General features: G+C 41.5%; 2 protein-coding genes across 12 annotated transcripts in view; one reads left to right on the top strand and one right to left on the bottom strand.

Annotated features, from left to right (window-relative positions):
• Window positions 1-17035, top strand: part of MAP7D3 (MAP7 domain containing 3) — a 45391-nt gene extending 28356 nt beyond the window's left edge. For 5 of the 9 annotated variants that reach the window (XM_027722520.2, XM_027722522.2, XM_027722518.2 and 2 more), the window contains 11 exons: window positions 397-522; window positions 2551-2696; window positions 3097-3227; window positions 3804-4048; window positions 8445-8580; window positions 9684-9864; window positions 10996-11100; window positions 11341-11394; window positions 12155-12248; window positions 12641-12839; window positions 13972-17035. In XM_027722520.2, coding sequence (XP_027578321.1) covers window positions 397-522; window positions 2551-2696; window positions 3097-3227; window positions 3804-4048; window positions 8445-8580; window positions 9684-9864; window positions 10996-11100; window positions 11341-11394; window positions 12155-12248; window positions 12641-12839; window positions 13972-14281 — 1727 coding nt within the window. In that variant the 3' untranslated portion in view covers window positions 14282-17035. The remainder of the gene's footprint in view (window positions 1-396; window positions 523-2550; window positions 2697-3096; window positions 3228-3803; window positions 4049-8444; window positions 8581-9683; window positions 9865-10995; window positions 11101-11340; window positions 11395-12154; window positions 12249-12640; window positions 12840-13971) is intronic. The other 4 variants (XM_027722516.2, XM_027722519.2, XM_027722523.2 and 1 more) reach the window with 4 other exon arrangements.
• Window positions 17036-17844: 809 nt separating this feature from the next.
• FHL1 (four and a half LIM domains 1) overlaps window positions 17845-22531 on the bottom strand; it is a 31298-nt gene continuing 26611 nt past the window's right edge. For 2 of the 3 annotated variants that reach the window (XM_039386821.1, XM_039386820.1), the window contains exons 2-6: window positions 21891-22075; window positions 21023-21200; window positions 20362-20531; window positions 19611-19797; window positions 17845-18848 (exon numbers count right to left, since the gene is read on the bottom strand). In XM_039386821.1, the coding sequence (XP_039242755.1) occupies window positions 18691-18848; window positions 19611-19797; window positions 20362-20531; window positions 21023-21200; window positions 21891-22046 (849 nt within the window). In that variant the 5' untranslated portion in view covers window positions 22047-22075 and the 3' untranslated portion in view covers window positions 17845-18690. The remainder of the gene's footprint in view (window positions 18849-19610; window positions 19798-20361; window positions 20532-21022; window positions 21201-21890; window positions 22076-22531) is intronic. The other variant, XM_039386822.1, reaches the window with a different exon arrangement.

The raw sequence follows: 22531 nt of genomic DNA, 5'->3' as shown, positions 1-22531 counted from the left end.
GATGATAACTGCTCGCTTTGACTTGCAAGTCTTCTGTTCATTGTGTCAGAACAGCCTTTCCTGCAATCCAGAGAATGTAGCTCTGAAGAACTCAGTCAAAACCTTCTCATACTTTGACTGAATTCAGCATTCCCTTCTGTTGTACATGTGCCAGTTTTTGCACATTAAAATTACTACTGTTAAGCAAGCCAAGAATGAGACGTGCAACATAAGAGATTGCAGTGTTTAACCCTTCTGTACTTTTGGTTTGGATTTCCCTCTCCATGACTTCAGTGCTGTTCTTCCAAAACTGTTACAGTTTGCAACAATGCTCAGTGTTCCTTTGCTTGGTACTGCTTGTCTTTTCCATTATATGATTTCATGTTGGATCCTTTTTCATTTGTTCCTATCATTTAGCTCGTCGCTCCCAGCTCAGTCCTCTGGACAGTAGCGTAATCAGTCGCCTCCTCGCCCCCACACAGGCCTCCCTAGCTAGGAGTAAAAGTGCTGCTACCCTATCGGCTGATGGACAGGATCCCTCAGGTAACAGGAGGGCAGCAAAGCCTCAAAGTTTTGTGCAGTTGCTCTTCAAGCAAGAACTTAGATGGTAGTTGCTAACTGTGCTACACTTGAGTGTGAATCAGTTAATACATGGTTATATGTAATATTACTTATCCAGTATTTTTTGTGGTCAGTAGTAACCAATTCACATGCTGTGTTGCGTGTTTACTTTACAAAACCATAGAATGATACTGGATTTTAAACTCCCGTGCCAGTTTACTTGCTCTGCAGAGAAGCAGATTCTGGTGTTAGTTCTGGGGTTTATTTGGGGGGAGGAGGGTTTAACTGACAGAGATCTGCATTCGTACTCTCAAATGAATCTAAGATATACCAGTCAGAACAGTACTAGGAAATTAAAGGCACAAAACTCAAACCTGTAATTTCAAACTGCAAAACCTAAATTTCTTTAGGGGGAGAAACTCATGTAGGAACGTGACTATGGGGTTATGTTAAGTACAGGGAGCCTGAGCTGGCTTCGTTCAGGCTGTTTGTAGAAGTCAAGGCATCCTAGAAGGAGAAGAGAGAAACCCTGGCTGACTCAAGCAATTTTATATCAGTCCAGACTGAGCTGATAAGCCCAGACTGGAGCTCAGTTTAGTACTAGTGTAGGAATCTGCATTGTGGACAAGCCGTAGCTGCATCCCACGGGTCTTGGAATTGTTATTGGTTGTAATAATGCCCCAGTAAATGCATCTCTGGAACCAATGTGGAGCCCTTTCTCCTCTTTTACCTTACAATTTGTGTTCCCAGTTCTGCTTGTTTCCTGTTAAGTATGTTATCCCGTCTTTGTTTTTTATCTTACACCACTTCACTTGGTCCTTGTTGGTAATGGTGACATTTCTACACTGCTCCCCTTGTGCAATAATCAGTTCTTACTTTTCTGGGGTGTAATCAATGGTCATATTTTTGCACACCTATGTATGTGCTGCTTTTGTTTTGCCATGAATATCTCAGTTCATCTCATGTGGGGAAATACCATCTTTTTCACTTTTACTTTTAGCATGTGACTTACTATTGCTGAATTAAAGATATATTTTTATAAGTTTACTTAGAGGTACTTTCTTCATTTCAGTAGAAAAGTACCTGTGCTTTAGCACAACCTGCACCAACAGAATGCAGGTTTCCTTGCACAAATGCTGCAAGTATAAAAATAAAATGTATTTTCCTTAAAATTACAAAATTAAGTGCTGGCATCTGTCACAATTTATTTGGATTACAGAAAATCCAATATCTAGTTTCAGAAGTAGATTTTTGCATCTATGTACGCTTTTCTATCTATGATGATGTTAGTGGAAAAAGAATTAAGATAAAATTTCTTTCAATATCTTATATGTGAAGAGATTGACACTTCAGATAGGGAAGGTATTTTAGTTTAGTCATTGACCTTTTTCTCTTGATAGATTTCTTTTTCACCACCTATTTTGATTTGTTAATGTGAACAAAGGGCACACATATGTAGTATTAAAGGAGTTAGAGAGGGAAAGTAGGATAAAGTAATGGTGCACAATGCATATTTTATAAGAAAAGTTTGTATAGTAATGTTGAGAGTCCTGATGTAATGCTGCTTTATAAATACACTTTGAAAAGAAGGACTATTTCTTCCTTGAGTATGGAGGAAACATGCTTAAAGTCTGAACCTGTCACGAAGAACTTGTCAGGAAAGATGCTGAGGCATTAAAACTGAAGCGCTTGTGATCAGATGCAGCTTGGCTAAAATTAAAGTACTGCAAATTTAGTCAATTTTTGGAAAAGCATTTTATTTTTATCTACTTCAGACTGCTGCTTTCAGAATGGTTTTATTCTTGGTGCTGTTGCTTCCAAAGTACTAATTGTGTGGTGATGGTGTCTGTGTCCATGATCCATTGCAATGTGCACTGCCTGCAGTGTTTCCCTGTATGGTTTCTAACACACACAATCTTTCTTTCTCTTTTTCTCCCTCTTCCTTTTCTCTTGTTCTTATACTGTGCACTTGGCTCTCGTTTTGTCTTGTCAAATTCCTAACTTTTATAGAATCTCACCTCTGTCCTCGTTCAGCTTCAGCCAGTTCCATCAGTTCCTCAGTCCCAGCTCCTAAAGTGCCCGTGCGCAGTCGTAGCATCGACAGGTTGAAGTCCTCTCTATCTTCATCTGATGCAAGTTCACCTGATTCAACCCAGGTTTGTTGAAAAGCCACAGCAACCAGGTTTCTGTTAATCGGGGATGGGGGGTTGGAACAGCTCAGAATGGGATCCTGTTTCATCAGGTTTGCTGTTGCTTTCAGTAAGCATTATTGAAATGTTAAATAGCATTTGCTTAAAAAAGACACAGTATTAAAATCAAATTGGAATGTTATGGTCCTTGATCTCTCTTGTATCTTAAAGGCATACTGTTTGCTGTTTATGATTCCCGAAGTTTAATGTATGTAGAAATCAAACACAGACCAGGTCTGTGTTTTGGAACATAAAGGAAATGTGAAGTACATGTTGTTGAGAAGTTGTATGTTTGTTGGAATAGCAGCTCCTCTGACTGTAAGTATTCTAGAGAGTCAGCAGTATTTTGCTTTTATGTATCTTCTAGAAATCAGAGACAGAAAAGCCATCCCCAGGATCTGGTTTAAGGCGCCCTCCCTCACCATCTGTGTCTGCCCATAGAAGATCCCCCTCTCCTGCTAATTTGGTGAAGCGTCCTCCATCACCTTCTGCAGTTCGGTACGTGTCCAGGTTAAATACCTTCTTTCATTCAGAACAAAATGAAGGATGCTTCCTGTCTCAAGACAGCTGTGCTGTTAGAATTTGAATGACCTACACTGTGCCTTGTTTGTACAGAAAAGGATTTAATTTTGGGTCCAGTTTCCCTTTCTCACAGTAGAGATGCAGCTCCTACTTCAACCTTTGTCTCTGTTGTGCAGACAAAAGTACACCCTGGTTTTCTCTACAGTCTGTGCACCAAAACCAGCAGGGAAGCCTGCAAGCTTTTGAATAAGCTGATCTGCCTGTATTAATGTAGGAAGTTTCTTGGATTGGAATCACAGGGTTCATCCTTGATGTGGAGTAAACGGAGGTCTGGGCTAGCGTACCTGTTTTGATGTTTAGCCCAGAAGGAGGGAGTCCAGGTATTTTGAAATCCTGTATTTAAGTTTTATGAGAAAGGCAACTGTAGTTTTTGGGTGGATTTGTTTTAAAAAGTGAGGCATGTAATGTAAACTAAACAAAGGAGACTGCTGTCCTCAGATGCATGTTTGAGGTTATCATTGTTAATCCTGAAAATACTCTTTATTTCAACAGGCAAAAGACTCGTCCACCTTCACCTGGTGTGTCAAAACAAAGGCCACCATCTCCTACTCCAGTCTCTAAACCAGCACCCATCCAGCGTCCTCCTCTCACACCAGGTGTTATAAACATTACCAAAAAGAAGACTGAAGCAGAGAGCAAACCAAAGGATAAGAGCACAGAAGGAACAGGACAAGAGCAAGGTGCTTCCCCAGCCTTGGACAGGGATGTGGGAGCAGCTAGCACAAAGACCAAAGAAGGTGGGTGTTTCTCAGCATCTGACTCTAATTAGAGGCCTCTCCAGTGTGTGCTAGCACTGATGAAACAACAGGTTTGTGAGGCAGAGCACTTAGAGGGTAGGATGCTTAAAGGCAGAAGCTGTTAATTGCTGAGTATGCAATAATTTTACATGGTATGACTTTGGGCTGTGGATTTCAGTGCAGTAGTTGGTTTATTGGACTTGGAGATTAAAGTCAGGAGCTTTCAATATTGCTGCTTGTACTGTAATTTTAAGAAAAGCAGAAGTTCTCTTTGCCTTTTGGGCTTCAACTGTACTAGCTGAGGGATCTGCTAGCTTAGGTTTATAAAATCAGTAGTTAAACTACACAGAGGTCTTTCAGTCCAGTTGGTAGTTCTTAAAATGCTCCTGTAGAGACCTGCTTGGAGGACGAAATCAGCTCCTGGTGCATCACAGGCTGAGAGACAGTTTTCACAATGCTTGAAGGCTGCCTCAGCCTCAGTTCCAGTGAGTGTATAATCATTGTTGCCTAAGGAAAAGTGATCAGTTCACAGATCACACTGAGAAATTACCCTGGTAGATTAAGGGGAACCATATACCAGATAAGCAATTAGTGTCTTGGTCCTCTTCACTGTGCCAAGTGAGCACAGCCCCTGGCCCTCTTACCGGAAAAAATGCCAGCTGCCATCTCCAGAATCTGGGAGAGCCTTCTGATGAGGTCTGGCAGGCAATTCTCTGTGGAGAAGAACTTAGGGGCCACTTGACAGGAAAAGGAGGAATCTCTGGAATTTAAGTTACAGCCAGTGGCAATACTGGGGGTGAATCCTTCAGGCACCAGGTAAGTGGGAATGTGTGCTTGCTGCACGTTAGTGCATGTGTGGTTCCTGTGTGCATTCCTTGGCTACTGCAGTTCTTTGTCGTTGCTGAGGCTCTTCCTGACACTGCCCAGTGCTGGATGTGCAGCAGTGTCAGTCAGCTGAAGAACTCACTCATGATACAGTTCTCTGAGCATGTGTTCCTGTAGAAGGAAGCCTGGATGTCAGTCAGAGGTGGATGTTCCTGTGAAGTTGCACATCCATCTTCAGTGTCACGTCCTTTGTCTTTGCAGTCAGAATGTCCGTCCCTCGATGTGCTGCGTTACCGTGATAAGTGTCTCGCACGCCTCAGAGGGGGCACAGTCACTCGTGATCAGTGTCATTAGTTGGTTGAAACCTCCATAACAATTTGTCCTAGTCCTGTGACTTCCAGTTATTCTGGAAGAAGAACATCCATCCTTGTTTCTTGGATGCCCCACCTGTCTCCTCTCTACACTGACTTCTGAAACTGTATTAACCCAATTTGTCTGTTTCCATTTTAGTTTATTGCCAATCTGGAAGCTCTAGCCATCTTTGTAGTGACTCACACTGGGGCTGGATGAAGCTCTTTTTCTTTGACATGTAGAAGATAAGGAAATAGTGGGCATATTCTTCAACATAGAGATGATTTCATGTATCTCTTTGAATGTTTTGGTACACTGCAATATTGCTAAGTGAGCCGAAATATTTTTTCTTTAAAAGTTGCTTTCAATTTTCAAGGCAATTTGCCTTTTAACACTTCTGTGTCAGCAGTTCACCTTGTGGGTTGGTGCAATTCCATATCCCTGACAGCTTCTGAAGTCAGAGCCCACCAGTGAATGGCATGTGGCAAATCAGTCTCCAGGTCTTCTAGGGTCAGCCTAATTTCAGCTTTGTGCACTTGTATCTTCATCCCATCTCTTCTCCTTCAAACTGAACTTGTTTGCCTGTTGCTGACAGCAATCAAGTTTTTGTCAGTTTTTGTCTTGTTTTTTTGTGTCTTCCTACTAAAATACACTGTTCCACAGTAAAACACTTTTTATTTTTCAGTGACTTGGAGCAGTTGTCATTTCTGGCAGCAGCCTTTCGCAGCTTCTCTGAGAATTAAAAGGCTTGTTCAACTTTAAGCATAAGAAGTGCTCCTTCTTGAGCTCTCACCTTATGCATGATGATAGGTAATAAACTATCATGGAGCCCCACTTTTTGTATCTGGGTATTGAAGGCTTTGGAATATGATTCCTAGATTGTGAATAGATGACTTGCCTTGAAATGTGTTGGAATCCTCCCTCCATCCAACTAATACTACACTTTGTGAGTGTTCTGAGATGTTCTCTTGCATGTTTCCCTCTTTCCCCTCCCATCACAAAAAGGTGCTCTTTGAAAAAGACAGTTCTTACCAGGAATGACTGGGAGTACAAGGAAAAGGAAACTGAGTGTGAAACACTGGAAGAATCTTCTTACGGCCTGCTATCAGTCATGTTGGGAAGTTTTATGTCCTGCCCTAAGGAAACAGACTGTACAAGGGGTGCATGGAGATGAAAACAGTACTGAAGTAACCGTGTGGAAAGCATCAGTAAAGCTTCAGAAGGGAAAATGTAATGGGAAGGTCCCCTATAGGCTTGAGGTCTCCAAGCCTTTCTTTTGGTTGTTTTCCCCCTGTTCTTTCCATATGCACAAGTGTTCTGAACTGTTGTGACTAATTTTCTTCTATCAATACCAGATATTCATCATATTTCAAGCTGTCATTATCATGTTGTAACCCTAGAACCTAAAAGTCTAAAACCTTTAGGTTTCTTGCTGAAGATTTGATTTTCTTATTTAGGTTCAGTTTTGAGGAGGAAAAATAGGTTAAACCTCACATTAAGTATCAGCCAGATTTGATACAACTGAGAGAGATTCCAGAGGTGTTAAAACAGGATTGCTGTGTTGGTTGCTGTGCAAGTGCACAACAAAAAACAACCTCTGCTGTAAAAAGTGACTAGTCTGAACTGGCAAGACACTGATATGGCAGAGGAAAAGAGAGACATTTTGATTTCTTCATTGTTCCTCCCTCCTTTAAGTAGATAGTAAAGTTACAGAATATAGGAAGAAAAGCACTTGTATGTCTTGAATAGGCAGATCAGCTAATGCTTTTTATAACTGCAGGGGAATGGTCTTTCTTGCTCAGGAGGAGGAGGACTCTTTGGACCGTGTTCAGCTTTCAGTCATGGCTGATTTTCGTTTGTACCAACACAACTGCAGTTTTTTCCCCAAATCAGAAGCAATGTGTATTCTGGGGAAGTGGTATTTTTTTCAGCATTAAATAAATTAAAATATTAGAAAACTCTCTGTGCCTGCACTCCATCAGTGCTGAAATGCTTTACCTAGGACTGCCAGAACCAATTTTTATGCACAAAGCACAGCCATGATTCAGCTGCTGAGGGTTTGCTGTGTGTAATTATGCCCTGCAGTTGCAGGTAGTGACTACGTGCCCATGGGGCTTAAGCAGCTTTTCAGGTATTAAAGTTCCTAATGATGACATTGTGTTTTGAGTGATTTGTCTTTAGGTCAGAAGCAAAATAACTGGTCAAACCCTGATGTCATTGTTCATTAAAATTACCTTGACTTGAAGGCTTATGTTAAGCAAACGTATATGTGCTGTTTTGTAAAATATTAAAAAGAAGAAAGGCAGGTCCTCACCAACATTATGATCTTACTGCTTTCCTGACATCAAGAGCTAATTCTCTGAATATTCAGATGATGAGGTCCTAAATATTTCTACAGACTAGTAACTGATAAAAATCAGAGTTCTTTCAATATTTATATTGAGAGTAGCTGGATGGCAGCATGGTTCTGGGTGTTTTTCCTAATGTTAATTTATAATAGTTCAGATTGATGTTCAGACACCATAACACCAGGCAGGACATGAAGAAACATAAACTGCAGGACCGTGCAAATATTTATTAGCCTGGTGGTTGAAGCTGTTTTGATCTCCATGTAAATTGGAAATTGATTTGTTGCTAATGTGTAGAAATACAGAATTACTGAAGTCATTAGTATGTGCCTTCAGGGCCAGATAAAATGGTGATTATTTGCACTCTAAGGTACTCTATAAATAAAAAGGCATGAATTTTAATATTATGAAAAATGAAAAATACAAAAATTAGTATTTCCTCTTTAGGGTCATGTGCATTCAGTTTTATTAGAAGAATGTGAAGTATATGTCCTAAAGTAGTATTTGTTTTCAGTTTTCTTTTCAGTCTTCAAGAGTTATGTATTCTGAAAACATGTCTTTTCAGAAACATGTTTTGAGTGCTATGATAATTGGAGAGTATCTTTAAGTGTATCATCTGGAATATGGCTGGATCAGTATTGAAATGAGTTGTTGTTTCATTGACAGTGAGATATTGTGGCTCTGCATCTCTTGAGGGCTCCTCTTCAGCTCTGGCAGGCCCTTAGTAAGGGTGCACTCAGTGAGTGATGAGCACTGCTCGAACAGATAGTGGATCAGATGGCGTGAGAAAGATCTCATCTGACAGTGATAACATCTTTCTTAATTTTAAGTTACTGGAGCTTTTTAACAGCAGTTTCTTTTAACCTTTGCAGAATCAGGTAGCAAAACAGTAGCAGGGACCACCACAGCTGAAGAAGCTGCTAAAATCTTGGCAGAGAAGCGACGTCTGGCACGAGAGCAAAGAGAGCGCGAAGACCAAGAAAGAATTCAGAGACAAGAAGAAGAAAGGTAACAGCTGAGAGAAGGAAGGGATGCTTTCAGTTGTGGGGTGTGGTTGGAATGGACATTCCAACTGTGTATGTTTTCCAAGTCTTAAGTTCCTACAAATCTTAATGCAGTTCCTGAAGCAAGGAGGCACTAGCACATTTGAGATGGGACAGGTTGCTGTGTGTAACATCAGTTTATATCTCAGTATATATATAATGCATAGTCCATGTGAAATCACTGCCTCTTTTTCCTTACAGTCACCAGTGGGGCTTTTAATTCAAAACCAGAATGTGCTTTTTACATCACTTGTGTTTGGTTTGTTTTTATTTGGTTTGAAATAGTCAAACCTCTCTGTATTAAATTTTTCCTTTGATGAGCTCAGGCAGTGGTCTGATGGTACATTAAATCTCACGTTAGTGATCTGAAATCTAGATCAGTAATGTGGCAGGCAAGTAATTCAAAGTGTTAGATCAGTGTGCATTTGATTCACCACATAGAAGTTGTTAAAAATAAATTGCTAAGTTAGTGCTGAATAACTTTATTCCAGGTCAGGGGTCACCTGTCTGTGCTTCTATGAACATGGTGGAATATCAGATTTTATCTGTTTTCTGGTCATGGATGTAAAGCTGTCAGAAACTTTAATATAATCTGTTTTAGGTGTTTTATCAGAAATATGTCATCAGATCTGCTGTGTGTGTCTGCATGAGCTGGCAGTGTAGCTCTGGAATTCAGGCTATAGAAGAAAGAGTTTTTTAGGAAATCCCACTAAATTTATGTTTGACAGTGATTAAAATCTTCATTCATGTTATGGTTGCAGATGGTGTTTATTAAATGGTTGTTGCTTAATCCCATTCTCAATCAAACATTCCGTTATTGGAACAACCTGCCTTGGCCTTGACTTAATCAGCAAGTAACATATACTCACAGATAGTTTCTTCCAAGTTATTCTGATTTTTCCTTTGACTAGTGTGGATGGTGACAAATCCCCACAGAAAGTGCCTTTATGCAGTAATTTTGTGACTGGATTATTTAGAACTTCCATGCTTTCCTGCTCTGTCTCACGTGCATGCACACTTTTAAAGAAATAAATACCCAGTCAGTAACCTGTATCTTGGAAACACCAGAATCAGAGAGGAAGAGATGGCCAAGAGAGCAACTGAGGAAAAAGCACGACGGGAAGAGGAGCTCCGGAAGCAGGAGGAAGAGAAGAGACTGTTCTATGAAGAACAGCAAAGACAGGCTGAGGAGGAGAGGATCCGGCGGGAACAGGAAGAGCAGGAAAAACTCGCAGAGCTTCAGCACCAGGTCTGTGGGCTCCCACTGTGTTCCTGGTACAAGCTGCCACCGTGTTTTCCAGAGGGCTGTTTTTGTTTCTTTCACGTAACAGTTTTGACAGGTCTCTGTCAGGAATGACGTAAAGCAGAGTTCATCCTGTCTGAGATGGATTTGAGAGTATCTGCAGGTTCTTTCCTTCCCCTGGTCTCTGTGATTTTTTTAAAATTTATTTCCCCAGCGTTTGGTAAATTCAAGTGTGGGCAGAAGCAGCTATTCTGGAAGGTTTTTTTGGCTGTCAAGGAGGCATCATTTTGCATACATAAAATATCTGTACCGAGCCCACTTTACCAGCTTACTGCTATGAGTTACAAGGAGGTGGTCTGTCTGGAAAGTCATCTGGCTTGCTCTGATTCCTTTGAAAGAAAGATTGGTAGTGTTTCCAAGTCTGCTTTTCCTGTTGCTAAATAGTTTTCCACAGCAAGTATCCATGTACCATTACAGAGGCATCCTTTGAACTGAAGGGAGCTGTTCTGCAAAAAGTGGACTTTCCTTAAATTAGATTAATTCTGAAAGCTAAGGCAGTTTTACAATGAAATTTTGTGTTTAAAGTGCTGTATCTTATGGATAGCATTGCAATGTGTCTGAACATTTCTCTTTAAGCTTATTTAAGTTTATGACAATTATTCCGAGTGTTAACTATGTTTCTATCTTCTTTCCAGTCATACTGGAAAAGATTTCACAGTGTAAAAGGAACAGAAGATGTTCTGCACCAAGTGTCTTGGTAGCAATACCTGACTGCCAAGATTTTTGAGTTAATCTTGACACATTCAGAATTTAATTGCTGTCTTGTTACTTTATAAATTATCCTTCTTAGACAAACGTTCGTCCTGAAATATAGTTTGAGCTCTGAGTAGCTCAACATTCAGAACATTTGCATTATATCAATATAGTTGACGTTCAGTTTCTGAATGTCATGGTAGTATATATTTCATGTCAGTAGCTGGGTAATGGCATTTAGCTACAATGTGTGGTCATATTAAATAGTGATTGTCTGATGTGCCTGTCTGTGTTGAACCAGAATCTCTGTAACAGCTCTACTTTTGACTCTTGGGAATGACCTGTGCACCTGTGGGTGCTCTCTTCTTTTTGTTTTATTTTCAGAGAGAAGAAGCTGAAGCAAAAGCTCAAGAAGAGGCTGAAAGACAGCGACTGGAAAGAGAGAGAATTATGCAGCAAAATATGCAGGAAAGGCTTGAAAGAAAAAAGGTAGACTGTTTTGAATTCTCAGCCTAAAATAGTGGTTGGGATGTTAAACTGAACAGACAAACAGTTTCTGATGCATTTAAATAGAAGTAGTGTGTTTATTTTAAAAAAGCAAACTCTGGCTTCTGGGCTTTAAAAACAGTGAATAAAGTATTAAATTAATGAAATATGAAAATATGATTGAAAATTTAAACCAGAATGCTGAAATATAAAGCTCTGCAAATATTTTCCGTGTTTTAACAGAGAATTGAAGAAATAATGAAAAGAACACGAAAATCGGATCAAAGCGAATCCAAGGTACTTTTTTGTTTGGATCTGTATAATAACAGAACAGGCCTTTCCTTGAGGAGGCTTTGCCTTGTATCCTGTCTTTCTCTGTTATCCTTACACAGACTGGCTTCCGTGTAGAGTACAAAGTTCTGGTGCACCAGAATAATTTCCAATAGCTTTCCATTGCACACACTCTTCTTCTCTGCTTGTTCTGACAAAAAGTCTTGGATGTATTTTTGTTCAAGGCCTACAATGTGATCTGTTATTATCACTTGCAGATTGGTTTAAAAAAACCCCACTGGTTAGTAGGGCTTTTTTTTTGATTGTATACATTCTGCCAGCATTGGTTTTCCCTAGAAAATTTACATTCCTGGCATCATCTGTTTGCTTAAAGCAAATCTTGGATGCCCCTTGGATTGCTGGATGTATTTTTGTTAATGCAGTGAGGTTCGTGGTCAGTTGTGCTTATTGGGGAAGAGTTGTTCCTGTCTGAATATTCAAAGATCTAAGTCTTCATATAGCTGAAAATCAATAAAAATTTAGCACACACCTTGGAGAAATGAGGGGAAAAGGAACTCAGGAATAATAGGTAGGAGGTGGAAGTGGGTCCCACAGGCTCTGGCTCAGTAGAACATATATTGCTGGGTGAGCTGGTTGTCTGTGAGCCTTTGGACTTGTGTGACCTCACTGCTGGTCACAGAATTGTCCTGTGTGGGAACTGTGATTGAGCCATTTGTGAAATGCTGGAGGGTAGGGAGCTATTCCAAGTAACACTCCGGCAATTCAGTTGCAGAATGAAGGGAAATCTGCCTCAGAGGTGATGGAGGGAGAGGATATTGAAGAGGAGGAAGAGTTGGGTCTTGAGAAGACTGATCAACCAGGTAAGGAAACTGTGGATGAGTCAGATCTGAGTAGCAGTGAGTCTCTCAGTGATGTTTATTTAAGCTTTGTTGAAAAGGTCACTCACATAACAGCACTGTGGTGGTCTGAGACACCAGTCCCAGAAATGCCAGGGAAGACTCTCTGCTTGGACAGAGAAACAGTCAAAATGATTTGAGAATGAAATGGAGGCAACTTTCATTTTACAAGTGGATTTTTAAAGATGAAAAACGAGTTTCATGTTATAGGCAGCTTATCTATAGAGAAATGAACCGATTGAAGCCCAGTGCCCTGAGTTTTAGCTGGGAAAGGTCATTTTGACACTCATATTCTAACCATTCTGTTACTGAAGCTCTCCTTTTTAATTTATTTCTTGTTTTTCCCCCATTTTCAGGAAAGCTAAATGGCATTGACTTGCTCCAGGAAGTCAAGAGGGAAGCAGAGGGTTGTTTAGAGACTGCACAAAGCTTGATCTCTGCAGAATCTGAGGAACAAGATGAGTCAGAGTTGAAGGCCAGTGAAGTGTTCATGAATGGAAGCAACTTGAAAAGTGATGAGGGGTCTCTGTCTGTTAGTGAACTAAAGGATTCCAGGTGAGTTTGTGTAGGCAACTGCTTTACTGTCAGAGCAGTTATCCGTCACACAAAAAATCTCTCTCTACATTTAAAACAAATTTAGCGCTGTCTGTAGCTTTGCCTCAAATCTTGCACCCCGCTGGCTTTGTGGTGTGTCTGTGCCTTGCTCCAGACATGTGGGGGGTGTGTGCTGTCAGTTCAGTGCCTCACACAGAACAGTTAGCTCAGGATAATTGTTTGTTTAGTTGGCACCATGCTAACAGTACTGGCTTTGCCGAGAAGTGAGACACAGCCAGTGTTACAACATGGCAGTGTTACTTATAAAGAGTGGCATTGGCTTGAAATCTTCTCCCTTGAAATGGCTTGCAGTTCTTCTCATTAACAAAACATTAAACAAGAGGGAGGGGAGAGAACACTGAAAAGGAAGAATAACCTACAGGAAAGCTCTAGAACAACGTTATGCTGAAACACCAGATACAACACAAAAGCCTCCCTTGGTGGGGAATGGTTTTTGTGGTATTTCAGATTTTATCTTTTCGAACATAAAGCCTTTCTATCAGCTACTGGAAAATCTGTCCTCTGATGCTTGTTCCATTTGCTCATCTAAATGCTAATGATTTAGAAATGACATTGTGAACGCTTTTTTAAAGTGACAATAAATTAATCTCATTCCTCCAGTGATGGAGTATAAAGACATTTTCATGATTCTTCAAAGAATGAATGAAAATTGATCAATGATTTGGGTTTAGATTTTGAATCTTTTAAATATTTCTGGTCTTCTGAGGCTTAGTTTTGTGCCTGAAAAGTCACAGCTGGAGGAAAAAAAGGAGAAATGCACACTACTAAAATTGGGATTTAATGGTTCAGGGCTTTAAACTTGTTGCTTTCTTATATCAAATTTCTGCAGCCAGACCTTACCTGAGAGCTGTTAGTACAGTAAAAAGTTGGTATGTGTTGGTGAGTTGTTCTTCCCCATTGGCTCTTGGAGGGGACATCCTGTGTGGCAGCTGGAGGAGCTTGTCTGGAAATGCCCTTCAGGACATTCAGTGCTTTGCAGAGTTTTCAGTCTGCTAATTGTTTGGCCTGGAATAAATCTAAAGGTTAAACGTGCAGAAATTGTAATACAAGTGTCCTTTTTTTTTTTTCCTAGCCATCCTGCAAAAGAAGTGGTTATCGATGACTCAGTGAAATCAGGTGTTAATGAAGCTGATCATACAATTGGACTTATTCAGAATCTTAATGGAAAATCTGGTTCATGGACTTTTGAGGAGTTCATTGACATTGGAGTACATTCCAAGTCAACCAAACTGAGCTCGGACAGCATCTCTGCTGGTAACTGTAATCAAAACTTGAATGATGCTGCTACAATACCTCCTAGTCCCAAATTGGCTTTTGAGGAAGATGGTGCAGTGAATTCATTGACCAAACCTATAGATGCTTCATCAGGTAATCCAAGCTGACTTCCCTGTCTGTCTCTTCCACTGCTTAGGCAATTAACTTCCTTGCATTTTGCTCTCTTTGCCTTAACTACAGCTTCTTATTTTCAAGGCACTTTTTCCAATGTGTAGACCAGAGGGAAAGCTCTTTCTTTAGTGCTGGTAACTTGAATTCTGTCAAAAGGAGTCACCAATCAATGCCTTTTTAGGGACTTGCTAAGGCCCAACATTAAGGCTCTTCCAAAGACACAGCTGAGCCCTTGTGAAGCTCTAGTATCTCCTACCAGCACTGAAGCTCATCTGTTGTACTTTAAGCTTCTTCTGAGATATCTTAAATGACACATGTTACTTTTGAAGATACTAACAGTTTAAAAGGTGTCTGATGTAACTCTACAGGCAAGACCTTTCCACTCCTAGGCATGTTCTGTAACTTTTTGATGCTGACCTGTGTGGTCTTACAAGGTGTCCTCAAACTCTAGCAAGGTATTAGATGTAGAATAGTGTTTCACTTCACTGAGGCAGGTAGCACCAACCTGAAGTTCCACAGACAGTTGTGTTACATTTTGAGAGGAGTAATAAAGCTGTACACACACAAAATTCTCTGAATTTCCTGAAAGAAGCAGGGCTGCATCTCAAGCCACATGTACTTGGGAAGGCAAACCTTCATGCAGTACAGCCTAGTGTGTCAGAGAGGCTTCAGGAAGGTAGTTATGTAACATAGACTAAAATTCCCTGGTGTTGGAGCTAAACCCCAAATGGTCATATTCACAGCAGGAGATCTCTTTCCATGAGATAAATGACTGTGTGATCAGTGAAATGAATGGTAGTGGAAGAAATGAGCCTTGCTATCCACATATTCTTTCAGTGATGTGTAGCACTTTGTTTGATTAAAGTGTAGCACTTTTCTAGACTGAACTGTTTCCTGAGTCTCCTCTGTCACTCTGCGTCTTGTGAATTTTAGTCCCGTGGGCACAACCTGATCGAGGCCTCTCTCATGGCCAAGACTAACTGGGCCACAGGAATAGACAGATTTAATGTGATTCTGCTGACCACATTTTGTTGTGAGCAAAATCATTAACTTTTTAGCAAAGAAAGTGTTGCCTTCTAATTTTGACCTTGAAAATGTTTAGACTTAATATGGTTTAAGAATTCTGTACATAACTTTGAAAACTAACATTCCTGTAAAAAGAAAGAAAACCCTACTGTGCTGGTTTTGGACCATAAGTGTCTAAGTGGTTCTGTGCTCACTCCTGGATGTAGACTCTGACAGTGATGATGGATGCATGTGGCATACACACAGTTATGATGGTTACATGTTTTCTTCTCTTTGCTCTTTGGACAGAACTGTGAACACTAGAGACCTGGAAATAATCTGATTGCACTTCAGTAATCCAGTATTTTCTCAAGTACCGAAGGCCTTGTTTTGAAAAGCTGCTTGTTTATCTTTATCCATCTTCAACTTTGCAAAAAACACCAGGGGAGGGATGAAAAAGTTCTAATTTGCACCTTGAAACATTTCAGGGAAACTGTTTTGCTGATGTTCTTTTTCCATTCGTTTAGCTTATTGTTAGATAAGGTTTCCTAGTTCAAATATCCCTTGTTTCCCTTTTACAGACTTTACAGTAACCTGTTTGAGTCTTTTGGATTTTTTATTTCCATATCAGTATCATGTACAGCAGAAGGCTACTGGAGGCTCCCCTCTTAGCTGCAGACTTTGCATATTTCTAAAATGGCCCTTGATTAAATAAAAGACTCATTCAGTGTGTGTTAAAGCTGAACTCCCTTTGTAATGTCTAGAAAAATGTTGCTTGTTAGTTCATGTGCTATTTAAAAATGCAGAATTTACTATCTTCAGTTTTGAATGGAGAAGAAAAATTCCTTGTCTAATGTGAAAATTTTGACAGTTTCAAAATCTGGTGTTGTACCATCACTAATATGTTTTAATCTATTGGCAAACATCAAAACATTTTACAGCATGTGCACTAATATATTGCAAAAATGTCAAGTCTCTAGATATGTCTGTCAGTGCAGTTTAATGTGTCATGCTTTTAAAAAATGTTTTCCTTTTGATTTACTTATTTATCTACACTTATGGAAGTATTATTTTATTGTGTACATAACAGTATTAGACCATTGAAGTCATGTTTTGTTCATGTTCATTATTCTAAGTGTATCAGTTCCAGCTTTGTAACAATGGCTGCCAGTTGCATATATATTTTCCCTCCCCTAAAGCCTGCATTAAATAATCTATTTAACCTGAACTTGCCTGCTTTTTACAGCATGAAGAGATTAACGAAGCATCTTCTGAAAATTGCTACTAAAAGTAATAATGCAGCCTTGTTCTGATGTCTCCTGTAAGGATAGACTGGATAGGTGGTTACTTTAAAGAATAGCTGTCTCAAATCTTGCTACAAACCACTGGCTGATCCTCCAATTCCAGCGATTCTTCCAAATGGCGGCTGTTTGCAGTGGGTAAATGCAAATGGTTTTGCTGGAACTACACGTGTTCTTTCCTCAACACCCCAGTTGCAAAAGAAGCCCTCAGCCCTCTCCCTCTTGCTGTTCAGAAATGCCATAGAACTGTTTTAGACTTTTAGAGCAGTGCCTTAGGTAAAAGGAAAACTGTATTTTTGTATGATAGCTGTTTCATTCTGGCAGAGACAATCATTCTAACAAAGATGCCAGTATTTTCTTCTGTGCTGATATTTGTTGAATGGTCTGATACAGCTCTGTGTAAATATGTGTGCACTGTTAAATAAACTTTGCAGTTGAACAATGCTTTATTTTGTAATGCTAAACATGACCTTACTAGGCCTCTCCAACCCCATGCCCTGCTGACCTGCCTTGAGATGCACCCTGGTGCTGCTCTAACTACTCCCAACTGCACATTCCCAAACTAGAGGCCTCTTTGGCAGTTGCATCTGTGTGGGTGGGAGGGTATTTGCACTAACACCTTCAGCTCTTGCTGTGTTTGTACATGCTCATATATATGATGGCGTGTTCATAACTCTTGAATTCTTTAACCTGCTTTTCCCTGTCAGCTTTTGCTTTTCCCTTGCAGCACCGGCATCTCTGTGTTCGAAGGGTGAGTCCAGCAGTGCTCTGTGGCCACAGTGGGGCAGTGCCCAGCAAGAATACAGCAAGATGCTGCCTTTTCTTTTTTTTGCAAGGCAAGGGTTCTTTGTTGGTAGGTGAAAAGGAATGGCTGGAGCAGCATCCAATTGATAAAATATTTCTGTATTTCAGTACTGTGGAAAAAAACCCCACCAACCTTAAACCAGCATTAAGGTTGCTGAAGGGTTGTGGATCTGTGCATGAACAGTGGCTGTACATACATTCTCCAAAGGGCTTTTTCACACAGGCTGTTCCTGGCAGATGGTCTGGTGTCAGTAATATATTAAAAAAATTAATTAGTTTATGGAAATCGTTGCTTTGGTCCTCAGATATTTAAGGGTGCAGTGACAGCACAGCTGACTCTTTACTTTGCCAGTATCAGTGTATGAGACTTGGTTTCAGTAGCTCAGCCTTAAGATGTGTCAATCATGTAAGATGGCAAAATGAAAAAGAAAAAACTTTTCCAGACTGTAGGACTCCAAGCAGGCACTAGTCTTACTTTTATTCAATCACAAAACGTAACACTGATAGGACAGGAGAGCTATCGTTGTCTGAGCTATTTTTAAGGCACTTGTAAATGCATGTGCATGTTTTAGGTGAAAGATTTACTACTTGTTAATGGATTAATAATTGTACATAGACAGCCTTATTTAAACAATGATATAAAAAAAGCTGATGAGCAAAACTTTTGGACAAACCATGCGGAAATCAAGACTAAAACAAGTTTATGGAACCTTAACCAAGCTAAATTGCACTGCCAAAACATTGTTATGAGTAAGATGAAGCCATTCCGTACATGTGCTGCAATTTGGTGTGGTAGGGTAAGCTAAGGTATTTAATGATTATTTATTAATGGTGTAGTGCATGTTGTGTACCTGTACTTGTAAAAGCATAATAATGAATCCCTCTGATCCCAGGTGCAATCTTTGCATCTCTGTATCCCAGGTTCATGCCTTGTCAAACCCACTTCACTTGTGCCAAGCTTAAACATATACCAGACAAGTTTAAAACTAGATTTGTTTTAGTTAAGCCACACACAGATGATGTAGCTTGTGGATCTCTAATGCTAAATCTAACAACAGCATTTCAAGCCTTTACACTAAGAGTTACTTAGAAACAGAGTTAGATTTCTGCAAGGCTACATGCTCTTGTACTGCAGGAGCTTCAAAAGTCAAACCCAGTATATTGAGGCTAATTTAGTTCTTATACTAAAATGGAAACAGATAAAATTCTCAACATGCAAAAACCTGCTCCTTTACCAGGACTGTTTGGGAAAGCAGGGCTTTAAAATCCATCTTACAGCACTTGCTGTCTGCTCATTACAGTCGTTTGGGACACTCAGCACAGTAAATTTTTCCATTATGGCAAACAAAGCGCTTGTTGGCCAGACCACGGGCACACTTTGTGCATTTGAAACAATAATCGTGCCAGGATTCATCCTCGTAGTTAACCACACTGGTTCCTCTTCCAAATCCTGCTAGGAGAGAACACAATTATAGGACGGCGATAGTAGCTTTGCCTTGGCTGGGTCAGCCCACCAAGCAGCAGATCCCCTTCTTACTCCCTCCTGTGCTTCTCTAGGCTAGCAGGCCACAGTGTGTGCCTCAAATACTAGTCAAAGTAGCAAATGAAGCACGTTTTTTGATGCATCTCTTGATGTTTCTTGTAGAAACAGGTAGCTTAGCATAAGGCTTGCATGGCTTGTCTCTGCAATAAGCTTTTTCCCTTGGATCCTTGCTCCAAGAAGCAGTCAAGCTGAAGGAGAGATGTAGAGCAAGGAAAGGACTTATGGTCTCAGATTCTGGCTCTAAAATGCAGAATGGAATATGAGTCTCATAGGACTGGCAGGACAGTGCCCACTTTCAAGGCTGAGCTCTGTAATCCAGTAACTGTTAAATGTAAAATACGTCAAAAGCGAAGCAAATGTCACTTTGGGACAGTAGAATGTTTTAGACTTAAGGGTCCCAAACTAGGATACAGGTGGGAACACTTGTAGCTGGGGGAGTTTTGAAGGAGGTAAATTTGAAGCATGCAAAGGGTGAAGAGCTCAGTTACTGGCTTGAACTCCATCCAGCAAGAACACGTGTCTTGGAGTCAGATCACTTGTAAATTGCTGGGGTTGAGCTTGGGTTACTAGACCTGCTCTGATGTTACCCGCCTCTGGGCTCCGTGGCTTTTGGGGATCACTGTTCTGACCTCAAGCACCCACTGCCCTCGAGCTGCATTTAACCCAACATACCTGTAATAGGATTCTTGCAGCCAGCACACTTCTTGGCCACGCACTCCTTGTAGCATTCAACACAGTAAAAGTCATCCTCCACAGGGGTGAAGCGCTTCCCGCCCAGTGGCTTCTTGCAGTTGGAGCAAATGAAACACTCAGAATGCCAAGGCTTTTCCTGGTAAGTGAGGCCTCCAGAAGTGATGGGCTGGAAGGCAAAGAGCAGAGGTGTGGTTTAGAAGCAGTAGGGAAAAAGAGAGGTGACACAGACATGGGGTGGAGGGAAGGAAGGCTTTGTCATGGAGAGGAACTCCATGTTCAGAAGTTTGCATCACAATTAAATGGTGCAGCTCACTTGAGTTTCTCTAGCCCGAAGTCCTGTGTACCTGCACTTTCACAACAGTTTCTTTTACCTGCAGTAACTGCAATTCTACACTGACCAGTTGCAAAAGTTGTAAAACATTCACTTCTTGAATACACAGGACCTACTAGAGAGCTTAAATTATCCCCAAAGCAAGTGCAAGACTGGTGCCTTCTTGGTTTCTGCACTGGTGCCCTCAGATAACCCGACAGACCCTGCCCAGATCCCATAATGTACAGGAACCGTCAGCTCTTCTGTTATTCCACCAGCTGCTGGCACCAGTATCTGAAGGACAGAACATGAGCCTTGGTATAGCTTCAGCATGGTCTGTCTCTGGTTTACTCTCCCAGCTTCCAAAAGACACCCAAGAGCCGGTTCTGGCAGCTGCCTTTGCAAAGGGGAAGGACTTACGTTCTTGCATTTAGCGCAGGTCTTGGCAAACTTGTGCTCATGGCAGGAGACACAGTAGAATTCATCACCCTTGGGGAAGAAGCTCCCGGATCCAATCACTTGCCTGCACTGGCTGCAGGTGAAGCAATCCTTATGCCAGACCATCTTCTTGTACTCAACATTTTGGTCTCCTGCAACAGATAGAAATAACTTGTTATGTGGGATTTCGGGCCTGTGGCAAACCCTCACCCTGTGCAGTGTAACTTATCTGTGGGCAAGAACTGTCCATACTTACACTCACGATTCAGTTGGAATGTAGACAAGAGACAAGCTCTTAATTTCTGTATCTGATTTTAGCCAGGGGCTGCTAGATTTTCTTAAAATATTTGTCAGACCAGGTGCCCAAGCCTCTGAATAGCTTGATTTAGAGAGCAAAGCTTTTGGTAGAAATGGTTTAAGACTAACTATTAATTATCACGTGAGGGTTAACTGCAAAGAAGCCTTTCAGTACTTGAATAAAATGGACAGGTGAGAGCAACAGTCAAAACTTAAACTATTTTGTGATTCTGTCTTCCACTGTGATGCCCATACCCGTAACTGCAGCCTCACATCTTGATAAACGCCCCTGGTTATGCCCTGGAGCAGAATGTGACCCTTGTACCCCTCTCACTGGCACCAGTACCTGCAATAATGGGCTTAAAGCAGCCCTTACACCTGGGTGCATCCTCAGTAGCAGTGCAGTTGCTACACCAGACCTTGTTGTTCTCCCGGAGCATGAAGGGCTCGTTGACCAGGGACGTGTAGCACTTGAAGCAGCGGAAGCAATTATCGTGCCAGTAACGGTTCTTGAAATGCAACTCCTGGAACAAACAGAAAGGGAGAGATAAGCTTTCCTCTGTCACTGAGCAGCCCTAAAGCCAAGCATCTGGCTCATCAGCCTGGGCAGTCAAGGATAGATTCCTTGTTCCTAAGCACTGTCTGATTCCGTGGGTGGAGCTGCAGCTCCTCTGCAAGCAGTCAAGGGAAGGACATTTAACCAGACTCACTGACACAATCGCAATCACTTTTGAGGGTGGCAGAGGTTGCTTCAAACCAACAGCTCTGAGATTTGAAGTTCTGCAAGTGTGTGCTTCTCAGGTTGTCACACTCCCTCTAGTCCAGGTGTACATTATTACTGCCATAAACATGAAGTAATAAACATCTGACAAACTGACAGCATCAGACCCTGAGTTCCCCAGTGCTTTGCCCAGATTAGTTTCTGTAGGTCCTGTGCAGGCTGGGTTACCTGCAGTTCTCTCTTCAGGGCATCTCAGCATTTGCAGCAGTCTGTGTTGCTGAATCCAGAACCTGAAATTGGCTCCTGTGCCACAGCAGCCCACCATGAGCATCCCTCTGCACATCCCAGTGTCACTGGCTCTTTGCCCAAGGAGCACAAGGCCCACCAGCCACAGAACCCACAAACACGGTAGCTCACAAACAGACCAGAGCCAGCAAGACAAGCAGGAGGGTTCATCAGCATCTGCCTGTTCTCATCATCCATCAGCACTCACCTTGGAGTCAGCTCCAATGGGTTTCTTGCACTCGGTGCAGGTGTTGGCACAGAACTTCTCGAAGCACTTGACACAGCAGTGCCTGCCCTCCTTCTGCACATACTTCTTCCCGTGCAGGGGGTCCCGGCAGTAGTGGCAGTCAAAGCGCTCCGACATGGTGCCCACGGTGTAACTGCTGCCAGGCCCTGCAAGGGGACACAGAGTGAGGGAATGGCACTGCAGCCCTGACAACTACTCCAGCTTCTTGGGGCTGTGCAAATCAGGAGGAGGATGGCTCAGCAATGAGCATGTGGTGGTGTCACACTCCTTGAGGGCTTGCTGGTAGAGAAAGCAGCCCCGGTGGCAGCACTATTAAGGCAATTTTTCTATGACATAGCTCAGGCAGTTAGAAAACACGACACCTCTCTGCCACCTGCACTGGCATTTTCCCTGTGTCTCCAGGGTCTAGGTTAGGCTAATGAACCATCACAGTCAGGGAGGCTGAGTGCCTTCCTCAGCTGGGCAGGAGGGAAAATACGAAAGGCTCTTGGGTCAGGATAAGGAGAGGGAGAGATCACACAGCAATTACTGTCATGGGCAAAACAGAATTCAGTTGGGGAAAGTAGCTTAATCAATCTTAAAAACACCTTCCCCCTGCCACT

The sequence above is a fragment of the Pipra filicauda genome, unplaced genomic scaffold, assembly GCF_003945595.2.
Source record: "Pipra filicauda isolate LSUMZ 115617 unplaced genomic scaffold, ASM394559v2 scaffold506_size402828_pilon, whole genome shotgun sequence".
Lineage (NCBI taxonomy): Eukaryota > Metazoa > Chordata > Aves > Passeriformes > Pipridae > Pipra > Pipra filicauda.
The sequence above is the reverse complement of the archived record's forward strand: the minus strand, read 5'-3'. Positions and strand labels throughout refer to the sequence as shown.